Here is a 22,877-nt window from a genome sequence, read left to right on the forward strand (position 1 = left end):
CGTGGCCCGATGCACCTGCAGGGCAGAGAAACCAGAGAGAGCATCTATTAAATCAGGGACAGGTTATGAGCAGACCTCATGTTGTCTTTCTTCCCCGTCAATCAGTCGTCTCCGTGTGGGATGGGGGAGGTGGGTGGAGGGGCGCCTGGAAAATGGAAGCAGGGCTGACCACTTGTCAAGGTGTCAGGGAAGAGGTGTTTGGGCTGGAGGGCAATGCTTTTGTTTGGTGTGATATTTGAAAGCTCGCGGTCGCTCAAGATTCAGTCAGCAAAGCAAAGYTACGGCACAGAACTAGAAGAAACAGAGGATGTAAATATCCTCCACAGCTACATCTACTTATGTAGAGGATTCAGAAACGAGGTGACATAATCCTCCTTTCCTGAAGAACAGGATGGAGGTTGAAAGATTCACAGTGTGAGGTTGTGTTGGAGGTGCAGACAGGTCAGTGTAGGTGGCATGGAGATTCATCTGTTCTGGTGTGATAGGGTTTACTGCAGCCTGCTGGYCGCCGCCGCCGCTTTATGTAGCTCCTTTTTCACCATGCTTTATTAAACAACAATAATAAAACACGGAAACAATTGAGATTACACCCCACACAAAGCAAGAAAGTATTTTTAGTTTTTAATAAACATCAGAAGCTCTAAATCACTGTTTTATATTACGGAGTGACTACAGCAGATAAATCCACTCTCTCAGCTTTCCTCCTCCAAGTTCCCATAAATTCGGCTACCAGTTCAAAGCTCACTGGAGACGTGAAGTCTTGTGTTTGCAGTGATTGGTTCTAAGTGTTTATGATGGCTCATTCTGATTGGCTTTTGGGTCAATCAGTGAATTTCATGTTCGTTTCTTGGTATTCAGGGATTTTATCTCAAAATGTCGTACTTTTATAGAYTCACATTTCCAGGCGTCGATTTATTTTAACGTTAATTTAGAAATTGGGTTAAATACTAAAGTTTTGAATGTGGAGCATAGGAAAATTAGAAACTTGATGAGGGCTGCAAGACATTAGGAAAACATGCAACATAGTTGCAGAATGTCGTGACGATACGGCTAGAGATAAATTTAAAAATGACAAAAGTGTTACTGTCTTTTTGCTTTAGCTTCACAGCAAACATAGACCTGAGATCTTGAGTCAACTATCAAGCTGCACAAAACTAAAATAATATTTCCCATCTCAAACAGAAGGTTTTATCGAAAGAGTTGCAATAAACAACTTAGCTTGGTCGTTACCTTCTAAGAAAGCAGTAACATAACGATCATTTTGCGTGATAGTCTACACCCGTAATGGATGGTCCAATGTGTGGATTGATGAATTTTATTGTTGTGTTTTGTGTTTAATCTCTGTTCAGGGTGAATTCCTATTGGACAATCTCTGCTAATTTAGTCTTTAACCTAAGGATAATGAAATACATTCAATATTATGTGAACAGTGAAGCATCAAATCATATTCCAACGTCATTAGCCAGTTACAGAGTATATAACAATGTTTTCATACAGTGCTCCTAAATACTTCCATGTTATACACTATTATTATTTTTCTGCCAGGTACCTTACATTTGCGGTTCAAATYATTTGAAGCTTTAAGGCGTGTTTAATGAGTGTTGCCAGGCAACTCTGACTATAGGTTAAGTTTCAATATTTCACAAGATGAAAGCGCTTGGTGTTTGGACAAACCGCTGCAGTTAACTCCAGTGTTTTGAACTTGTGTRCATTTCAGGAAATGATCTTAAAGACGGTATATCCAAAAAGGAATGGATATTAAGAAGAATGCAAAGTAAATACAAAGTCCATATTGATCAAGYAGCGGAAGGAAGGAAATCCTCCAAWTGAATACTAATGAAAATTAAACTGGCAAATAATCAGCCTTTAAAGAAAAGCTGTTCTAATTTGAAAAAGTGTGCARTGTGCATGTTATGTCCTATCTGTCKCAGCAACCTCTGCTGCTGGAGCATAGTTCAGATGAAAGGTGTTTCAGGGGAAAGTGATGGGAACAGCAGGTGAGCAGGARGTGATTAGAGCGCACTCGTCACTGCTCATTAAATCCCGATCCGTGTGTTGTGGCTTTTGAGCAGCAGGGTAGACACAGGAGAAGATTTCCTGAATTACTGTGTTAGAGCACACAAAACACAACAAATTGGCCAGAAAATGGGGAGAGCTGGTTCAGTCTGGAATTAAACTGGTGACAACTGAGGCTCTGTCAGAGCTGCCTCGTCGTCAAACAAACAGCCTAGCAATTGGCTAATTAGCTACAAATCATGTTGAAGAAAGCACTCTTCCTTCATTAATGACATTTTCAAGAAGCTAAGAACAATCTTTTGATTTGATCAACATTTTGTATATTTTTATACAAATGTACAAGTGAAAAAGAGTGCTTTAAGAGAAAAACATTTTTTAAGTAAAAAATGTTTTCTTAATTGTATATTTATCCGTAATGGCAACAGAAAATACAACCTACATTGTGACATTATCACAACCAAAATTAAGTGAATGGTGATTTTTTCATATCAACTTTGGATCATTTCCTATTATGAAAACTCCATTTCATAATAGAGAGTTAATCTTTATTATGAGCATAAAGATTAGCTCATAATCTTTATGCCTTTGGTCTAATCAGACTTGGTTGAGAGGATCAAAGCCTTAAGCTAGCATGTTGCAGAATAAATGTGGCATATTTATGAAAATAAGTAAGATAAYATTTTACCTTTGAGTGCAGCACCAAGCTAACATACCATAGSACCAAGCTAGCATACCATAGCRCCAAGCTAGCATAYCATAGCACCWAGCTAGCATACCATAGCRCCAAGCTARCATACCATAGCACCAAGCTAGCATACCATAGCRCCAAGCTAGCATAYCATAGCRCCWAGCTAGCATACCATAGCACCAAGCTAGCATATCATAGCACCGAGCTAGCATACCATAGCACCAAGCTAACATACCATAGCACCAAGCTAGCATACCATAGCACCAAGCTAGCATATCATAGCACCTAGCTAGCATACCATAGCGCCAAGCTAGCATACCATAGCGCCAAGCTAGGTCATCTAAGCTAACAAATTCTACAACACAAATGTTTCTTATGGTCTTCATTCAGCTAAACTTTGACAAAGTCACCAAAGACAATACTGAATTAATGTCAGAACTTTGGCCAGTGAAAAAGTACCTCTGCTGGGAAAGAAGTGGACATTTTTTTTCTATATCAACAAATGGCTCCAAATGGCAATTTCAAAATACCAAAGATAATATCCACACTGAATTGGGAATCTTTAATGTTGTTRGTATTCTAAAAAACAAACAGATGTGTTGTGAGACATGGACATAGRCTACTACAATGTTCCAGCGGCTCAGAAGACCATAAATGTGGCTTCATGTCACACACAACACTTCCTCTTTAGTATTCTGGTGCAACCAGAAAATAGTTTGTCTTCTCTATAAGAAATGAGTCCTGCAGCAACAATAACACCTGATAATGAGCTAAATCTGACCCTTCCGAACTRAATGAATGCAGCTCTTGTTCAATTGTCCCTTTGCTTTATTTATCTGCAGCCAGCCGTCTGCTTTATGGTTTCCCCAGCTCATATCTCCCCATCYTCCTGCTGTTTGTCTGCAACCTGCCCCTTCACTAACAGTTGATCTGCTTTTGCTCCATTAAGGTCAACGGAGCAAAAGCACTTCCCTTTTGTAACGTCTTGAAAGGTTGGGGCAACATATTGAGAGTGACTAGCAGTTGAACAGATAAGAGAAATGGATAAAATTTCAGACATATGAAGCCAATCTTCACGCATCCCTCCTTCTCTTACCCCTGGGTGCAGTTGGCGTGGCAGGGATGACACTCGTTGTTGGCCTTGGCGTATTTGAAAATGAAGCTGTTGGCGCCCTGCAGTCCGTCGGGGCACTTCTCCACACAGTTGGGCCCGTCTTTGAAGTGAAGGCATTTTACACACTGGTCTGGGCCCTGGGAGTTTTGAAGAAGAAGAAACGGGGAGATGAGAAGATGAGTCACGACGAGAAGGAGGAAGGAGGAGGTAGTGGACAAGGGGCGAATGAAGAGCAAAGAGGTGGAGGATGCAGTAACAGGATTAGTGGGTCAATCGAACAAAGAAAGGYAAGCTGAGAAAAACGATACATGAAGAGGTAACACCGAAAAAAGAAAAGAAGAAGGGAAATAGAATGAGAAATGAGCGGAGAGAATAAAATTGAGCAAAATYGAATTCAAAACCCAGCAAATTGTGTCAGCTTTGCTCACTTCCTATTGCGGCTAATTTAGCMCGGCAGAACCCGCATGRATTCCATCCGGCGATTTATAATGTGCAGAGCAAAATTACCCAGAGTGTATTCTGAGGCAGCCTCGCTAAAATTGCCAAAATGCATGAAAAATCAGGTCATGTCAAAAAGCAGTGCGTGGTGAAAGTGATGGAGGAGATGACAAACGGTAACTGAGCAAAAAGCTCAGCTGCAGCCGCATCATGAATAAGTAAGATGGCTAGTGAAGTGTGAGCAGGGATAAAAGCCAGACTGTASTCTTTGTGTGTTTACGCGTCTGAAGGAAAGAAGGTGTCGGGGAATCGAATAAAAAAAACAACAAAAAAAACCTGACTTACAATTCTGGGGAGGCAGTGGAGTTTGTATGCGTATGCTCGAGCCGTTGTCTGGAAGAGGTTCAGGGAGTTTTGGCACCACGCTCTGCTGCTAATGACTACCACAGTGACCTGATGGACAGCCTTTCCAAGTCTGACAAATCCGGCCACACGCCATCAATAAACATTATTCTCACATTGCATGTTTGTGCGCATGCATGTGCGTGTTGGCGCGAGTGCGGGTGCATACAGATGTCTCAATGTAGTCGGATACGTATGTATGTTTGAGCGGGCGCGGATGATTGACTCTGGTGTTATTTACTACTCAGATGTGAGCAGCATCTCAAAGTCGGCGGCATGCGTGCATCGTTGAGGAGTCGCTCTCTTTTCCGTCTCTTGTTCCTTATCTCACGGGGCGGCCAGAAAAGGTTAGTCACACAATCACTTTATTCACCCAAATCAGCCATGCAGGACATTGGGTTCTTTTTTCCCGTAATGCAACTTTGCAAATGTGAACCTGGGTATTGTGTGTATAAACATATCATGTCCACATTTGGTGCACTGTCAACAATATGTTGCACTGATTCTTCTAAAAAACTTTATGAATAGCTGGGGATAGAGGAGAAAACTGCTGAAGGTTCTTATTTTCTGTACTGCCCAGGCGGGGCAGCTGGGGGCAAATGTTTGTGAATTGAAAMAAAGCTTGAACTTTCTAATAAATACATGAAAAATACATATATTATTAATTAATAATGATTCAGTGATCAAAAGTTCACTAATTTATTTTAATTTATCCCTTGACTCAGTCTAGACAGCTAAAAGTAAGGCATTTGTTACTTAATGGCTTAGTCTGGTATTCATTAGCTAAAATGAAGCTGTTAGATAAAATAATGGAAAAAGGGTTCTTTGAAAAAATGTAAACTGTAGTTGGGGTGATGTGGTGGCGCAGGGGTTAAGCACAACCCACATAAGGAGGACGTAGCCCTCAACTCGGCTGTCGCAGGTTTGATTCCCGGCCTGGTGACCTTTGGCGCATGTCTTTCCTCTCTCTCATTACCTACTTTTCTGTCTGAGCACTTTGAAATAAAGGCCACTAAAGCTAAAAAAACTAACAAAAAAAAAATTAGCTTGCATTAGCTAAAACGAAGCCAAACGCTACCTAAGGGTTTCATTTAGATGCCACGAGCTAATGGTTACAAACAGTTGACCCATGATTTACTCTTGAAAACATCAGCTAATGGTTACCAACAACTACTTTCTAAAGCAAAGTATAAGTTAACCATTAGGTCACTATAGTCATCAGCAAATAGCTAAACAATGACTAAGAATCGATTCATTAAGTCATCGGCTAACAGTTACCAAAAAAACCTTTGGTTAATATTAGATGTCATCAAGTAAATGTGACACACARCGGATCTTGTGTTTGCTCTAAAACTTTTTGACATTCGGGCCAAAATAGTTGAAATGAAAKTGATTGGAGGCCACAAATATTTAATAAAAACTGTCATGAAATTTTAGACTTAAGCAGGACAATAACAAACAAAACAGTCCGATGATGCCAAAACAGACACAAGTAAATCACCACAKATGTAAAATGACACTTTTTTTTAGAAGAAAGGGAAATGTCTACTACTTCCTTTTATTATCAGTGGTTAAWTTTTTTTCTATTTTGTAAAAGAGCAAAAATTGTCTATCTTGAGCAACATAAACAGACAATGTGATACTTTACTATCCTGTTTTGTAAAGTTGAACATRTGGAGGGTGGAGAGGTGGGGTTAGGACGGACTTCCTGGTTAGGGGCTTGGTAGCCGATGAAAACTACAGTTCTAGTTTGACATCGTAACACATTTCCACGTTTCCCTTTTGTAAACTCTGTCTTGTAACGTTCTCAGTGCAAGAAGAAGCTTTTACACAAGTCTCTAAAGGTTACTTTATATGAAGGTTAGGACATAATCGTTTTTGTTGCTTGTGTCGAATGTGTATGTGCGCCTGCTGGAGCTAAACAGGAGTGGTAGTTCATCATTTCTCCCATTACCTTCCATTCACCTTTGCAAACAGCACCTACACTTACTCAAACCCCATGCGCAAAACAGATAGGCTCCAACAAAACAASTTCACTTCAGAAGATATGAAACTAACTTGCACAGACAAATGAGGGGAGTCTATTTCCGCATTCMTCAAGTGTGTTCGGACGAAAAAAAAAGAAAAGGCGGTTTGGTTCGATCCGGCGGGTCTTACCGGGCCAAGACACGTTAGGCYRTTTCCGTCCATCTTCTCGCATTGGCTGTCGCAGTCCAGGCACACGGATCCATTGGCAAATTCCCGCGCTTCCCTGATGGAAGGCAAGAAGATCAAAACAGAGATGCATGGATTATAGATCTGAGTGTACTCACACTAAAATATTGATCAGGAGAACACTACAGTAGGCTATATGAAGACTRTTACATCAGTATCAGCCTGGCTTGTTCACTAGAGTAGCAACTGTGTATTCTGCCATCGACTTGTCTTTTTCTGGCAGTTTCACTTGCAACAATTTGGTCAGCCTGGATGCTTATTTTAACCGACATCCATAAAGACAAGACTGATGAATAAAAAAAAAAAAGTTTTTTTTTGTTGTTTTTTTTTACAGTCATGAGACTCATAGATGAAGAAATACGCTTTGGAGAGAGTGAAAGGGAATGAACAAAGCGAGTGCATTAGGACAAGATAACGAGGTTTGAAAATGTAGACTAAAAGTGAAAAAGAAAACATGTTTGCTTCTTTATCCTGCTATGAAAGGATGGTTACTGTTTTCTGCAGATTGTAGCAGATCTGCCAGAGCCTTTGTTCAGCCAGTTAAAGCAATATAGTTGGTTTTGTTTTCATCTAAAGGAGAAGACAGTAAACAATAGAGCTCAATATTGGGTACATACACTGCAATTACAGTGGCAGGAGCTCAGCACTGCCTCAGGCCAGTGTTCAGCCCCRTGTGTGTGTACGGCGGGTTGTGGGAGTGTGTGCTGGCATCCGATCTATACGTTTCTGACTGTTTTTCTCACTGCCCGAATCAGCGAATTATCATGCCTGTTTGAAGTGAGGCGTCTCCGGCGGATGGAGGACGCCCGCTGTCAATAGCAACCGCTACCGATCAAAACCGCTTTTCACATCAGAGGGATCGATCGGCCGACGTGGACAACGGATGCCCTCGGAGGAGGATTYGCCCAGCACCAGGTGGACCCTCTTTGGGATAATGAGTCAGTTTGTTTTTGTTAGCTTGCAGTTTTAGTGAYGGAACCTGGACGCAACGGATTCTGCCTCATGATCCGGTTTGATACAATTGGACACCGAGAACCTCCCATCTCCTTTGGGCTTTTGGGCTTTATGCATTTTCGTGTGGTGAATATATGTGAAAATCTTTTTGACGTAGTACCTCTAAAAGCTACCAAAAAAGAAAAGAGACATTCTGACACTCCCGGGTTCAGCGGGATCATATTAAAGGATGATAAAAGTGAAGATAAAATCCCAGGGTTCCTTTTTGCTGAGCTTTGATGTCGGACTGTCTTTTCTTAAAGCCGTCCTCACTGGTTCGTTTTAATCGGGGCAGTTTGTTTTAAACATCCAAAGATACAACATGTACAGATTATATTACTGAAAATGTTTACACAGGACTCAAAAGCAGACTGTCAGTGCGGTTCTCCTTTGTCTTTCTTTCCCCCTTTTCCAAAATAAATTAGATTTGTCTCCCATACGCTGTGTCCAGGAGAATCATTTAAAAGAAGGCCAGGCGGTGGACAGATATCTTTTTTTGCCGGCTGAATGGGGAAAGAAACATGGAGGAGGATGGGTGAGAGACAAAGACCACTGTGGCGGCGCTCTCCAGGGTCATTTCCATTGCGTCAAAGCCGTTCCTCCTGATTGGCCCTCTTCACGGTTGAARGTGYGTGCCAGGGCCCCATTGGGGGATGACCTGATGGGGGATTATCCCTGCTTTAGCAAGATTTTAAGCAGGACTGTGGCCCCGACCATTCAGACCTCAAAACATCCAGCGAGCCAGAGCATGGTCAACCCACCAGAGCAACTTTTTTAATTAAGCACTTTCAGCGCCTCCCTTTACCCAGTCCCTCCCTCCTTCACTAACCCCCAGCGGACACCATCTCAAGTCTTTTTCTTTTCCCCTCTCGCGCATGCCTTTGCTCTGCCTTTGTTTTATTCAACAGACTTATAAACTGAGAGGAATTAGCGCCTTTGCTCATTAAGAATGGATATACAGAACAAGAGCGGAGTGAGGAATCTTAAGATTTAAAATCACCAACCTGAAAACATTTTTAATGAGCTTATGCTAAATTCTTCAGAGATATAGACTTCTGCAGCCCCAGAACAAAGTAAGATATTACACCAATCTAAAGTGAACTCGGAACAACCTAAAATAGTGGTGTTAAATCMAGGAAAATGGCTATTAAGAGATAGAAAGATTGAGATTAAAACTGGTAATATAGACAAAGAACAACAAGGAATCGCTAAATCTGGATTCGTCTTTATGCAGATGATACAATATTCGTACAGATATGTAATACATCAGCTGTATTTGCAATCATGATTTTTTTCATTTGTTTTAAGTCATTTACTTGCCTCTGAATCAGACTTTGACCAGGCATAACATTATGACCACCATAATTAAGGATACAGTACACGATTTACAAACCTTAAGAGAAGACTTAGAATTCAAACTAATATCCTGGTTTCTGGGGATCAGGCACTAAACAGCTCTGTTATTYACATGCTTCATCCAGAACTGTGCTACATTTTATCCCACCCAAGAATCTTTAAATTAATTAGTGTTTCAACTGTAACCTGGTTAAAACCATTCTTGGTCTAACCGACTTGCAGTCAATTATTTCAGCAAACTCTCGTAAAGCAAATTAAAGCCTACACAACATGCATTAACTGTACGTATGAAATAAAATGAACAATATAAAAAGTTGTATATTTTGATTGATTATGGCTTACAGACAATGGACATTGATAATTTATTGTCTTAGAAAATAAAAGCATTACACAAGATCACAAAAAAAAAGCTAAAAAAGCTCTCACGCTATGAACTATGAACTCAATCCACACTGGTTCTCTTGAATGGATTTTGACTGACAATCAAGAATCTCAAAGTTGTGGTTCTCACTGTTGCTGATGCACGTTTTCCGACCACACCTTTTCCTTTCCCTTAATTTTCTATGAATATGCTTGAATGATACAACACTCTGAACATCTCGCTTGTTCAGCAATTAACATTTCAAGCCCCCACACCCTCTTTGTGGGGGGCGTGACCATGACGATTGTGTCCTACTGACCCAGACTTAGATCTTACAAARGTTTAACTCAAAACACCATGAACTTCCAAAATGCAACTTTCTACAATATTCTATTTTTTGGAGACACAAAATTTGCCAGAATGAACAAAATTACAASAAATATTTCACTGCTTAATGAAACAATACAATATAGCAATGACAAAAAAATATTGAACTCTTTCACAATAATCTCATTTTTTAAGATGTACCTGAACTGTACATGGTCATCAGCACAAAGCCACTCATGTTGCTTGGATGCTGCATATGAAAATGAGCTTCATTCCATATCTGGTCATTTTTCTGTCACCAGGTGTTTGTTGATTTTAGATTGAACATATTTTAATCAGATGGTTCAGGCCAGTGACACAAATCAACAAGCAGACATTGTGAATATTCCTGACAGTATCATGCATTGACTGTATTTACAGTAAAGGAAACAAGCGTGCTCCAGAAGCTCCCAGCCACGAGCCTCTCCCTTGTCTTCTTCAAAGCTTCGCTCTGAGCTGTTTTTCCCCCCGGCGACTTCAAAGCCTCCCTCCCACAAACGGCAGCGGAAAAGGACCAGCAACAAGTCAACATAACCRAGGGTTGCATGCTCTCATAAACCCTCTCYAGAGGGAAACACAGGCCTGACATCACCGCTTTTGCCTCCGTGAAAAGAAAAAAGGAAAAAAAAAAAGCTGATTTATCTATCGGAAGGCCGCGGCTGGTGCAGCTTTATTTTAGACGGATGGTTCTGAGATACCCGATGCAAAACATTCCTTCACTCAGCCAGGATTCATTCAAGGGGAACATCTAGAACAGCAGGTTTGGTTGGTGCACAGATGTGTTTGCTCTCTTGTAACTAAAAAGAACACCAAACCAACCTGGCTGTTTAAGGAAAAAAAGCAGTAGTGAATTAGAAATCACCTGTAATAAATCTAATTCTCTGGTTTGTTTGGTCGGATTCCAATCAAGAAATCCCTCCTGACAGCATGAGGCAGGTCAAAAGATCCCACAACTCTCCTGATCTGCACTCCTGATCAGGAGTGCAGATGTTTCATACTCATCTCAGTTAAAGATGAGTACGAAATCTTCGACATCTGTTAGTGTTAAAAACCATTTAGAAATGTTTGAGATCAGTGGTTGGCCCCACCTAGCTAAACACGCTAACCTTAAAGCCCTAATCATAAACATTAGTTCTGCTAACTCTACAACGCTATACCAGCACAGTATTTAGCAAAAGCTAAAGCATTAACTTAAGTCCAAATTATATCTGCCCTTGGCTAAACTACACGAACTCCAATTTTATTTTTACACTACTATATAATGTGACTCTATAAAGCGCTTATATATTGTATTTATGGTTATATCTTATTGTCTGTTTTATTTTGTTCTTGGATGTTTCTTGCTTGAAATGAAGTTACTGGAGGGAAAAAGAGAACATAAGGAGAGGAAACTGCTGCCAAATCAGTCTTCACCCACTTCAAAATAAGAGCATGAATATAAATATCTAACTGATTGAAGTCCTTAACCAAAACTTCAACACGAATGTCAAACTTTATTCAACTGAAAGGTTACAAGTAAATTAGCACCTTAGAATTTAGGGGAAGTTAACTGTGCAAAACATTTTCAAAGTTAGCAAAAACGCTAAAGSGCTAAGCCAAAAATAGCGTGTTAGCAGAAGTGTGCCCGCCATATCGAGGACCGTATCAAGGTACATGATCCAAACAACAAACAATAAGAAAATTCACAGGTGTGAAGTGGCCTAGTCAAACTCCAGATGTAAATGTGTTTCAGATTCTTTAAGGCAGTCTTAAACAGAGACACAATCCAAAAAGTCTGACAACATTTWAATGAGCACAACAGACACAAACCAGTCAGTTCTTCACTGCCTTTCAGTCAGCCTTCAGCTCAGAGCTGTAAACATTTGTTCAGTCAGTCCAAATGGGACATTTTCAATCTAATCCTTCAACAATACATTTCAATTGATTTTAGTGGATGGCTGTAACATCCTGCCAAATGCTCCTTTGACAGTTCACACTGTGAAATTCCTTATTGGCTCACTTCATTACATTCACACCGATCTGCAATTAGACGTTCCTCCTCCAGAGCCCTTGAGGATGTTTTGGCTTCATTGTTGGTGTATTAAAGCAGCTTAAACCGACTTAAGCTTCTTGTTGCATGCTGAGAGAAATTAATGTGGCTTCATAAACCATAATGGTCGGCTGCTGATGATCTACGCAGTTGACTCTGTGAGCGTTTTGGACTCTTTTCTTACCCGTCAAAMAGATTGCAGGACTCCACGCAGGTGCGGCCTCGTTTGAAGTAGCGGCAGGAGAGGCACTGGTCAGGCCCCGGGCCCCAACAGCCGTCGTCCGAACACATGCGGTCGCACACCATCCGGTGCTGAGCTGTTGAGGAGGAAAGACATGAAGGAGTCATTTTCCTGTCTAACAGTGTGGGAATCATCGGTATTCCCAACACCTCTGCCTGCAGAGAGTGTCTAATCCAGAAACCTTGGCCTCCCGTTTCTTCTTCCCTGTCAAACCGCAGCAATCAATGCACCTCATTGGACTCACTGGTCCCCCCATCCGGTGAGTGACATAAGAAGTCCCTGGGGGCCGCCTGGAGGGGGGCCAGACCCTCTGTCAACAGCAGAGCAGTCAATGACAGACAGTAGGGCTGAGCCTAATAAAGAGGGCCTGTATTAGCTCCAACCGATCAAACCCTAACACACACACTGGACTCATTTACCTGTTAATGAGTCCAGTTTTAAGATYAACTTTGAAACAGGAAGCCAAGATTTTTAAACTTTTCTGAAGATTTTCTAGATGTCTCCGTTTCTGTGCAAGACATGGATTTGTTGGATTTTATCATTTGCTAAAGCCAGCTTATATTTCAGCAATGTAGTAAAGGCTGTTTGTGATTATGTGAGTCACAAAATTCAAATAAGTGATCCTCTGAAATGCTTCACTCAGCATCTAAACCAAACGCAGAACTCCAGGAACTCTRGGTCGAGTTTTCAAACCCAGACRGAAATGATCTGCCGGATCCATAACATCTAACTCTTGTTTATCTAGAGTAGAAAACAATCAAATCAAACAATGTAGCAGCATGCTASAATACTCACACAAACCGTTGGTCAGAAAAAAAGAGAAATAACTGAACCCACCTCAGGGCTTTAATGTCACAGTGAAGCTGAACAAGGCCTTTCAYAGCCAGGTTGTAACAGTCRAAAACTGACACTGTTGCCATGGACACTGGCATTTCAGTTTGTATTTGTGCTTGACAAAAATGTAGGTTTCAACTTAAACAGAACACAGTGTATYGTTTTCATCYGAGGTCAAGGTCACATTTATTTATAAAGCCCGTTTCCAACAGCAGAGGCTGCAACAAAGTGCTTTACAAGGAAACAACAACCACAACGTTAAAAGGCATCAAAAACCGAACTAAAGACAGAGTGAAGAGCTTAAAAGGCTGTTAGACTAACAAAGACAGCTGGGGCAGGAAAAGATACAACACAAAAAGACACACACACACACACTCCCTATATTAAAGAGTGAGCAGCAGATTTTTGTAAATTAAGTATTTAAAGCAACTGGTACTGAACCCAAAACTCCAAGAAGCCATGGATAAGAGTTTGCTCAGTGAGTTTTCGAACTAAATGCCCCCCATATACTTCTACCAGACAGCGGTGCAGAGATACATTTTCATGTCTGTGTATGAGTACACACAGTAAACAGTGTTCWCATCTTCACCCTGTAGAAATGTTTAAAAAGATAAAAAATAAATTCATCTTTTATCACAGTAGGTAGTCCACAATGAAACAGAAGAGGAGAAGCGCCCACGCCTCCAAATTGCACATAAACCCTTATTATACTTGTTGATGGGAAAGCGAAGGAAGTTTAAAAATCATTTTTTAATTTCAATACAKTTATTCAAGTTGAGTTGTAGWTGATTAAAATTACGRGAATGAGTCTACCATCTGTAGAGGCTACAGTCTCTGCGTGTCTCCATGACGATTTATGGAATATCTGGCTTTTGCACGCATCTCCAGCAGGGGTTACAGTCTTTAAAGTTCAGTCGGTTACTATCTTTACTTTCCTATTTTTTTCCATCCTATTCAGGGCTGAGTAAAGATCAGAGTTATTAAAATGGTCATTTCAATATAWAAAAAAAATCAGAATTAGCCAGACCTTCTCTTTTTCTTCCTCATACCTGTAGTTTATATTGACACAGAGACTGGAAACAAACCCCCTCCTCTCTGACCACTTTAATAACCTTTGAATGAACGTTAATGGGCTGCAGAGTTTCTGAGGAAAGTTCATTAACGCAGCTGTTTATCAGAGAATGCTTTAAACAAATTTAAGGAACCAATTGGATTATAATTTCCTCCAGGTTTAATAAAGCGAGGAGCGGCTGCCTTCAGCTTTACTCCCAAAGAAAATTGGTTTTAATGTTGGCAGCGAAACCCGTCTGCTGTGGGGAGTATCCGGTCAGAAGRGGCTAACTGTGATAGTCACAAAACAGAATTCCATTCACTTAGATTAAATGTAGTTATTTCAGAAGATATGAAAATAGATCTATTAAYACTTATCCACTGCTTCCACTGTCAATACTTTCCAGAGTTGGGTACTAACTATTTACATTTACTCAGTTACATTTACTTAAGTAACTTTTGGAGAAAAAAAAATTACTTTTAGGAGTCATTTTACTACACTGTATTTTTTTCCTCTTGAGTAAATTTTTCTGGATTCTCTCTCCCCACTGAATGAAAAACARAAATGTTTTAATAAAAAACTCACCAGACACAGGAACACACCTGCAGTTTTTGTTGAAGTCTCATAAGTTTTTATTGAAAAAAAAAACCTGATTGTGAAAAGAAAATATTTTGTCTATATTTTATTTTTTAAATTATATAAATTATTGGTCATTTTTGGTCCTTACAATACCAACATTTCCACTTCACTTTATATTTTTTGTCCATCTGATGATGTAATATTTAAATATTAAATGATTGAGAATTTATTCAGTTACTGAGTACTTCAGTAAACTTTTTACCAAATACTTTTTCACTATTACGTTGATGTGGTCCTACTCTTACTTGAGTACAAGGTTTGGGTACTCTGCCCACCTCTGATACTTTCATTCAGATGTGGCTATTCTTTTCTATAAGAAAAACTTATATAATCTAACCTAGTAATGGTGGACACACTTCCACTATTTTCATACCATAAAATCATTCAACTACAGTAGCTGTAGAAACCATTTTTAAACCTTGAAGACTCCCAGATGTAACATCTGCAGCTACTCACTGCACTCCTTGGGGTCCCGGTTGTTGCGGACGACGACCTTTTGGCTGGAGGTCCTGAAGAGCGACGTCCAGTTGACGGTGTTGTAGAAGCAGAGGCGGGTGTTGTTCATGATGTAGACGTTTCCGGCACTGATCTCGTTCAGAGACTGGAAGTGGAGTGCGGAGATCCAGAGCTGCTTCAGGATCAGCAGAGAAATGCCGGTTCCACTGCAAGAGGAGAGAACGGCTCATGGTTGTGTTGGTCACTCTGGTATCATCATCATCATCATCATCATCATCATCATCATCATCATCATCATCATCATCATCATCATCATCATCATCATCCTTTAAGGTACATTAGCCAAATCCGACCCGCTATAGCTTTTAATGCATTCATCTAGACTCTAAAGGGACACATAAATCGAACCACTTAGATAACAGTGTGCTTAAATATTATTTTATCAATCAAATCAAAGCAGTTTTGCTGTAAGGGTTCTACAGAGTCGAGGTCAGTACTTCAAGCAGGTCCGTGGGCCCAAACAGGGACATCTGAACATTTTTTTCAGTCGCTCGCTTATTTTTCATTCTTTTTATTGAGATTTTGTCAGATGCATCGTCAAGAAGCTTTGTTACCACAAAGAACAACTTAATTATAAGAAAACTTAACTTGTGCTAATTTTATTTTTCTTGCATAACCAATGAGCAGAGTAATACCAGGTACCACCTGTACCTGGTTGGCCACTCTGCATGCATGTTATGGTTCCACCTGCATCAGTTGAATCCTACCTGTAAAGGGATCTGCCGCCGATGGTCGCCAAGTTGGAGAAAACGCTCAGATCCGTCATGTTTTCAGGCCAGGACTGGATGTTCAGGTACCCTGAGAACACACCACATGGACTTTGACTTTACACTTTCCTCAGATGTTCACTGCTGCTTTTTGTTGTTTTTATAAGAGGATGATGAAAGTGAAAATAGAAGACGGGTTTATTTCTTAGGTGGAGACAAAGAGAGAAAGCAGCCTGCACTAATTAAAAGACTAGATTTCATACTTTGCACACTCAGTCTGGTTGCACTTGCCGTTTAATGACAGATTATATCAGGTCAGCCTCTATGGAAATGACATTAACAGGGATGGAGCAGGAAATGGCGGGGGATGGAGTGGCCATTGCTCTTTTTTATTGCTGGTGTTTTCATAATGAAAATGCAGTTTCACTCCATTAGCCGTTTGGTTCAACTGCAAGTCGCGGTTTAATATGAAGAAAAGCCGTTTGTAGACAGGCCCCTTTAGGGCTGTAAGAGCTAATGCATAAACATACACACACAAACACACACACTCTGAATGTCTGTTGAACCATCACGCACACATACAGTAAACACAAACCAAACGGGTCACCTGTGATCTCCTTGACAGTGCGGAAGACGCTGAGACGCTCCGGGTCCAAAGGTCCGATGCCGTGGTACATGTCCCTATGAAACACACAGCAATCACTTCAGAGACCATCAYTTCATTCAAGACAAACTCAACCATTGTATTCCTCTACCACCGTGCTTGGCAGCTGGTACACTGTGATTCTGACCAAACATTGTCTACCCTGGYCTGCAACTTCCCCACTAATATAAACCTTTAAATAAAGTATAATCCATGCCTAGTGGTCAATCCGGTAGAAATCTCTCTATCTTCTACAAGATCCAGTTCTAGAGATCAAAGGTCCAGAAGGGAAAGCCAATGTTCCAGTGTTTCAAGGTCAAAGGGGAAATAGTTTCTCACCACTGCCTAAGTTCTGGGTCTCCATTCAGGTTTTCTATTAACGGCAAACAGAAACTTTCAAAGCACCCTGTTCTATAAAGTAAGTACACCCTAAGGTTCAGCAGCTTGTAGCGCTGCCTTCAGGAATGATCTGAATCGTCTCACAGAGAACTTCATGGCTCTAGATGCAAAAACAAATCCAAAGCATCACTCCTACAGCACTGTGCTGGATCATTTGCATGGGCTTTGTTTTTTTTGTGTGGCTGGTATTCTGTTTGGTTTCTCTGCATTTCGGTCATATATTTCTAAATGACTGAACTTGATACTCACCCTTTGATGCCGGTGATGAGAAAGATGAGATTGCCGTTGATTTTGGTGCAGTTGACAAACTTGTCTATGTTGCTGGCGTCCACAGTCTGAGCCGTCTGCAGGCTGCCTGTCCCGATGCCGTCGCACACTGACAACGCAAACACAGTCGCACGTCAATCCAGCAGTTAGCGTTGCCGTGGCGAGGTGTCCTTGTAAGAACCACTAGAAGCCATTTTTCTTCCCCCTTGCAATGTTTCCCCCCCCCCATTCTCTTTCATCAAAATAAAGTCCTTTGGTGCTCCGGCAGGGCCGTGGCCCTGCTCCACGCATTTGAATTCTTTTGATGAAAGCACGGGCCAATCTCCATCCATTCCCTCTCCATAATGAATTCATTACATCTGCATTAATTACACTCAGCCCGGCGAGAGCCAAGTGTTTCTGACACGGGCAGAAGGGAGGGATGATGAATAAGGCTGGCATTAAGTGGTGTAACCACTTTCTGATAGTGATTTATACCGGCCAATTCCATATCTGAAATGTTAATTTGTTATCATTTCCCACAGTTCCTTGGGCTATCCCTCATTAACCCGTCCCTGTGACGTGACGATGTAATCAGGGGATCGGCCAATTGGCTGACGGCGCGGCTGCCGCGCGCCGCCTGGAGGAAAACATTATTGCCGTCCTCTCTGAAGAGAAAGGGCAGATCGGTTACCTTTGTGGAGAACAACATGATGAAGAGGATCATTTTCACTACTGAGCTAATGCCGCTTAATTTCACGTCAGGCATTTTGGGTYGTTAGATGACGCCGCTGTAGCAAAACGACTTCAGGTAGCCGCTTCTTATTAAGAGGCTATTTTCTCTTAATTAACATTCCGACTGATGTCAGGATCAAACGTYTGACCTTCATTGACGCCGCATTTCTCGTCCGGAGAGGAACGTTAACCAGAAATGATTTTCAGATCGCAGAAAGCAAAACTCTAGAACTGGATTTACTGTGAACACGGATGACGACACGGCTCACCTTTAGGGCAAATGTCGGTGCATGGGATGCACATTTTGATGCGGTTCTCCTCCACCTCCATCTTGTTGCTGGGACACGCTCTGACGCAGGAGCTGTGGTCCACCACGAAGTTATCTGCCAGAAACGAGAAGCCATGAACACAGACGATGCAAACCCAGAGCTGAGGGATGATAAATCTCATCTGATGATCAGTGGATTCGGAAYATGCAATCTGTCGCCTGACTTTTAATTCACGCTGGGCTAATTGCTCCTGCACTGCAGACCCTCCACAGCCAAGAACAGAGAGCTGCTCTTTGCTTYTTTTCCGACATCAGCCCAAGCAGATGGTGCGGCAACTTAGCTAACTGAGATACACCATTTGTTTAGGCTGGAGCCACTTATCTTGCCTCGCAATAATCGTCTGGAGTCTAATTTCAGTGGAGATTAGAGCATGCTCGCTTCTTCTGGAAGACTTCATTAACACCTTAATGAGCGTCAACAGCGCCTCGGACTTACGGGGGCATTTCTTCACGCAGAAGGCTCCGTAGGTGTACTTGGCTTGGGGGTTGGGCTCCAGCTGGAAGGAGGTGGGGTTGTAGACGAACGGCTGGGGGCACTGGGTGACGCAGGCGCCRCTGTTGTTGAAGTTGGTGCAGGCCTGCAAGATAATACAGGAGTAACAATATAGTCACTGGGATCTACTGGCAGCAGTGGATGTTACAACATCATAATACAATCATAAAATCCGACTCTCTATGTATGTCAAACTCAAGGCCCGTGGGCCGAATCTGGCCCGCTTTAGCTTTTTATGTGGCCCTCTGGATTCTAGATTAAACAATAAGTGTGCTTATATATTAYGTTCAATCAAATCAATGCAGTTTTTATTTGTTTACTGCTAAATTATGTCCTTCAGTTCCTCCAGTTTCTTGAGAATTATCGTGGAAATKCACGCAAAAATCAACAAATTGTGCTAACAATTGGGAGTTTATTGCAAATATTTCTCAAAAATTTTCAAAAGCTTTCTTACTTGTACTAAACAGATACCTCAGCTTTAATTGATGTTAAATTATAGACAATGATCTATACAGCAAATAATTAAAAAGTCACATTTGCCGTCATAAATAAGCACAAATATTGCAAATATTTCCAAACACTTGGATTTTTATTGCAAAAAAAAACAAAAAAACAAATAGAACCAGAAAATCCTGGAGGGACTGAAAAGCTGTTCAACAATGTTTAATTTTAAGRATTCATTGATATTTTAACAGTTTGTGAACAGGTTTTATTAATACATTTTGTCACAACCGGTCCTTTAAGAGCATTCGTGTTCTTGATTTGACCTAAAACGAAAATGAGTTCGACACCCGTGCTCTATGTTGACAACAAAACATGGAAGACAGAAACACACACACTGAAATACAGAAATAAATGCAAATATTCACTCCTCACCTTACATAGCGAATACTCATCAGTTTTTGTATGTTTATGACTGAGTCTGTTATTATCAGCAGTGATAGCAATGCATGTATACGTAACACAATGGGGGCGCTAACTTTACATCCACAGAATATCCAGTGTAMGACGATTCAACGATACTTTATTTCTCCCAAAACCATGAGCAGTCAGTCTTTCATCGAATCTGAAGAAGCCTCTGACTGAAGACCTGCTCTATAACCGTCTCATAACCAGCATGACATGCTAACAGTTCAGTATCAAGGCAGAAGAGAAGAGATTCCACAGCAACACGTCCTGATGACATCATCAGCTGTTAGCTACTACTGCTAATCCACATCTTTTGCTGCTCCCGTTTCCATTTYGGTCTAGTCGTATGGATAGAAAGCCCGGCGGAGAGATGCTGGAGGAAATTATTCTTCACCCATGAAGCTTCCTTTTTAACTTTTCTGGGGTTCGGGGTYGTAGTTCAAGGAATATTTAAGTTTAGAAGATGTTWATTAGCTGCTCCCAGATGCAAAAACAATACCTTTGTTGCCATGGTTACACACCAAAACAGCTGTCCAAAAGGTAAAAAAGAAAGAGAAGAARAATAAAAAACTTCTTCAGGGAAGTGAAATGTTATMATTTTAAATCTGATACACATGTACCCCTTTTATAATGCTGCCCTGGGCAAATGMCCATAGCCCAGTCTAAACTGAGYTTATGTTTTTGGATATAACTAAAAACAKTAGTTATGAATTAGTGCAAAATAGAATTTAGATTAAATTCTATTTAATCTAAATTAAATAGAATTTAATTTAGATTTAAATTAAATTCTAAATTAATTTAGAATTTAATTTAGAATTTCAACACACATTTTTAGTGTGTTGAACATTTGTGGCTTCTTCGAGAAAAAAATAAAAATAAATGAATAAGCCCAAACTTTAAATGCTTGCATCTCCTCCCATAAAGGTGTGGAGKTGCTGGTGAGGTGAGAGACATCAGTCACAGTGAGGGAAGGAGAATTACAGCAGCACATCATTTTTACGCCGCATTCCAACATGCGAATCATGCGGCTGCTTCCTGTCTCTGYGGATGCCAAATGGGAGAAAAATTGAAGCCATTGATCCAAGGCCATGATGTAAACAGCGTAATGTTCTCCCATAAAGCCCCCTTTAAGCGTCTTGACGTCCATGGCCGCTGGTAATTGAGTTGGATGGGCCTTTAGGTGAGTTACAGCAGCAATATCCACTCCGTCGAGGTGCAAGTTTGCAAAACAAGAAGAAATTGGGGTGACAAAAACGGTCATAATTGGAACGTCAAATCCCAAATTTGATAACAGTGAACTTTTACAAGCCTGTAAAATGGTTTGTCASCAGGCACAGAGCGTTGAAAAGTCACTTTTTACCATTTTGTCACATTACAACCACAAACTGGTTTAATTTTAATCTGAGGAAATGACACAAAGTAGAGCAGAACTGACATATGGCTGCAATTAAAGCTGAATGYCTTAGATGGAGATTATGTGTTGACGTACATTTTCGAGATATGCCATAAATTCTCAGTTGGATCTAGAACTGGACTTTGACTGGTCCATTCTAACAGAGGACTAGTGGTATTAGTGGGTGTTATGGGTAGGTGGTGGGAGGGGGATCCAAACACTGACTGGCTAGTTCTGGCAGTAGGAAATATTACAGAAATTATATTCCCTTATTTTTTAATCTTAATACTCGTGTCAGTTTTGCACTATTTCAGGAACCAAAATGGATTTTTCTTAAATGTAGTGGCAGGGTATAAAGATTTAGCCCTCCCTACTTATAAACATCTCTTAAAACAAACCCTACTGTTAATTATTAAAACAGTGATTTATGTTGATGTTTTTATTTTGAAATGTGACAGGAAGTTCTGTGTTAACTGAGGCGGAAAGAAAAGTTATGAAGACGTYGCTAATGTTAGACTAGCTAACACAGTCTGCCAGCCGTTAGCATGTCTAAGTGCTTAATAAGTTACAACAGCTAGCTGCTGAACACCTACTTCACCAACTAGCTGCTTCACCAGCTTGGTGAAGTAGGTGTTTGTAGTCATACATACTTRGTTGGTGAATAGCTAATATCCTCTAAAAATGCTTCTGGCTGCCTATTTTAATAGCTCAAACACCATACATACTTAATATTCCTTCATTCACGGGTCTTAGGGCTATAAAGAAGATCACATTTACAGTCTCCCTTATGTTGGCTGTTGGGTTCAGCCAATCGGTGCAAATGAAAATTAAAGGTATTCCCGAATGTGCTGGTTTGCTAACACCAGCCAATAGTGCGTCAAGTAGCTATTGGCTGCTTTATGCCAATAGCTACATCAAGCTAGCTTAGCTTTGTAAGCTGCATTTTTGGAATATTTTTGATATGCTAAGAAAAAAAAAAAAAATTAATTTTGTCTGAATAGTCCCTCAAAAATGATGCTACCACCACCAAAGTGCTTTTGGAAAATTTGCAGTGGACGTTCTTTTGACAGTGTCTTTTTTAAAGCCTTTCTTTCCCATAAAGGTCAGATTTTTGAAGCGTTGCACTGTCGAGGTGGACCTCCATGTTTCTGTGGGATATCATTTTAACCTTCTGCACAACTTTCTTCCTGACCTGTCTGCTGCTGTTCTTGAACTTCATGAGGTTGTTTTTTTTTATAACTTTCATGACATTTGAAGGAAATTTGTTGCAGTAGATTTCATTCGATGAATTCCAACATAATTAATGGAAGTTGGTGGTTTTAACCCAATAAAATGTGGAAAAAAATTCAACAAGGTTACACTTTAGTAAAAGCATTAGAAGCAAAGGGGATCATTTCAAAAGTTAAGAGAAATCAAAGAGCAGACTCACAAAGCAGTCGGTGTCCTTGGGGCCAGAGCAGCCGCCGGCGCATTCTCGATGGCAGCAGTCGCTGACGTAAGGCCCGAAGCAGCGACCGTCACACTGCTCTGCACACACCGATTTTGTCACTGCCCAAGAAGTGAGAAGACCGAATTTTAAAAGGTCTGACACACACACACACACGCACCCACATTCCTAAAAAAGACAATATACCACCACCCTCAGCCTTCGCGACCGTTATGTGACACGAATTAAATGAAAGGCTTCTGCTTCCTAAAGGTCGAGACAAGAGGATTTGTGAGCACATACTTACAGAGTTAGACAGACGTAAAGAGAAAAAAAAAAA

At 40.7% G+C, this 22,877-nt stretch overlaps 1 protein-coding gene across 1 annotated transcript in view; it reads right to left on the reverse strand.

Annotated features, from left to right (window-relative positions):
• LOC103476823 (receptor tyrosine-protein kinase erbB-4) overlaps nt 1-22,877 on the reverse strand; it is a 112,467-nt gene that overhangs the window by 60,517 nt on the left and 29,073 nt on the right. Inside the window, exons 4-14 of the mRNA XM_017302062.1 lie at nt 22,541-22,659; nt 18,753-18,894; nt 18,258-18,371; nt 17,257-17,383; nt 16,573-16,646; nt 15,966-16,056; nt 15,199-15,404; nt 12,162-12,294; nt 6,816-6,909; nt 3,801-3,955; nt 1-15 (exon numbers count right to left, since the gene is read on the reverse strand). Coding sequence (XP_017157551.1) covers nt 1-15; nt 3,801-3,955; nt 6,816-6,909; nt 12,162-12,294; nt 15,199-15,404; nt 15,966-16,056; nt 16,573-16,646; nt 17,257-17,383; nt 18,258-18,371; nt 18,753-18,894; nt 22,541-22,659 — 1,270 coding nt within the window. The remainder of the gene's footprint in view (nt 16-3,800; nt 3,956-6,815; nt 6,910-12,161; nt 12,295-15,198; nt 15,405-15,965; nt 16,057-16,572; nt 16,647-17,256; nt 17,384-18,257; nt 18,372-18,752; nt 18,895-22,540; nt 22,660-22,877) is intronic.

Source organism: Poecilia reticulata, linkage group LG2 (assembly GCF_000633615.1).
Source record: "Poecilia reticulata strain Guanapo linkage group LG2, Guppy_female_1.0+MT, whole genome shotgun sequence".
Lineage (NCBI taxonomy): Eukaryota > Metazoa > Chordata > Actinopteri > Cyprinodontiformes > Poeciliidae > Poecilia > Poecilia reticulata.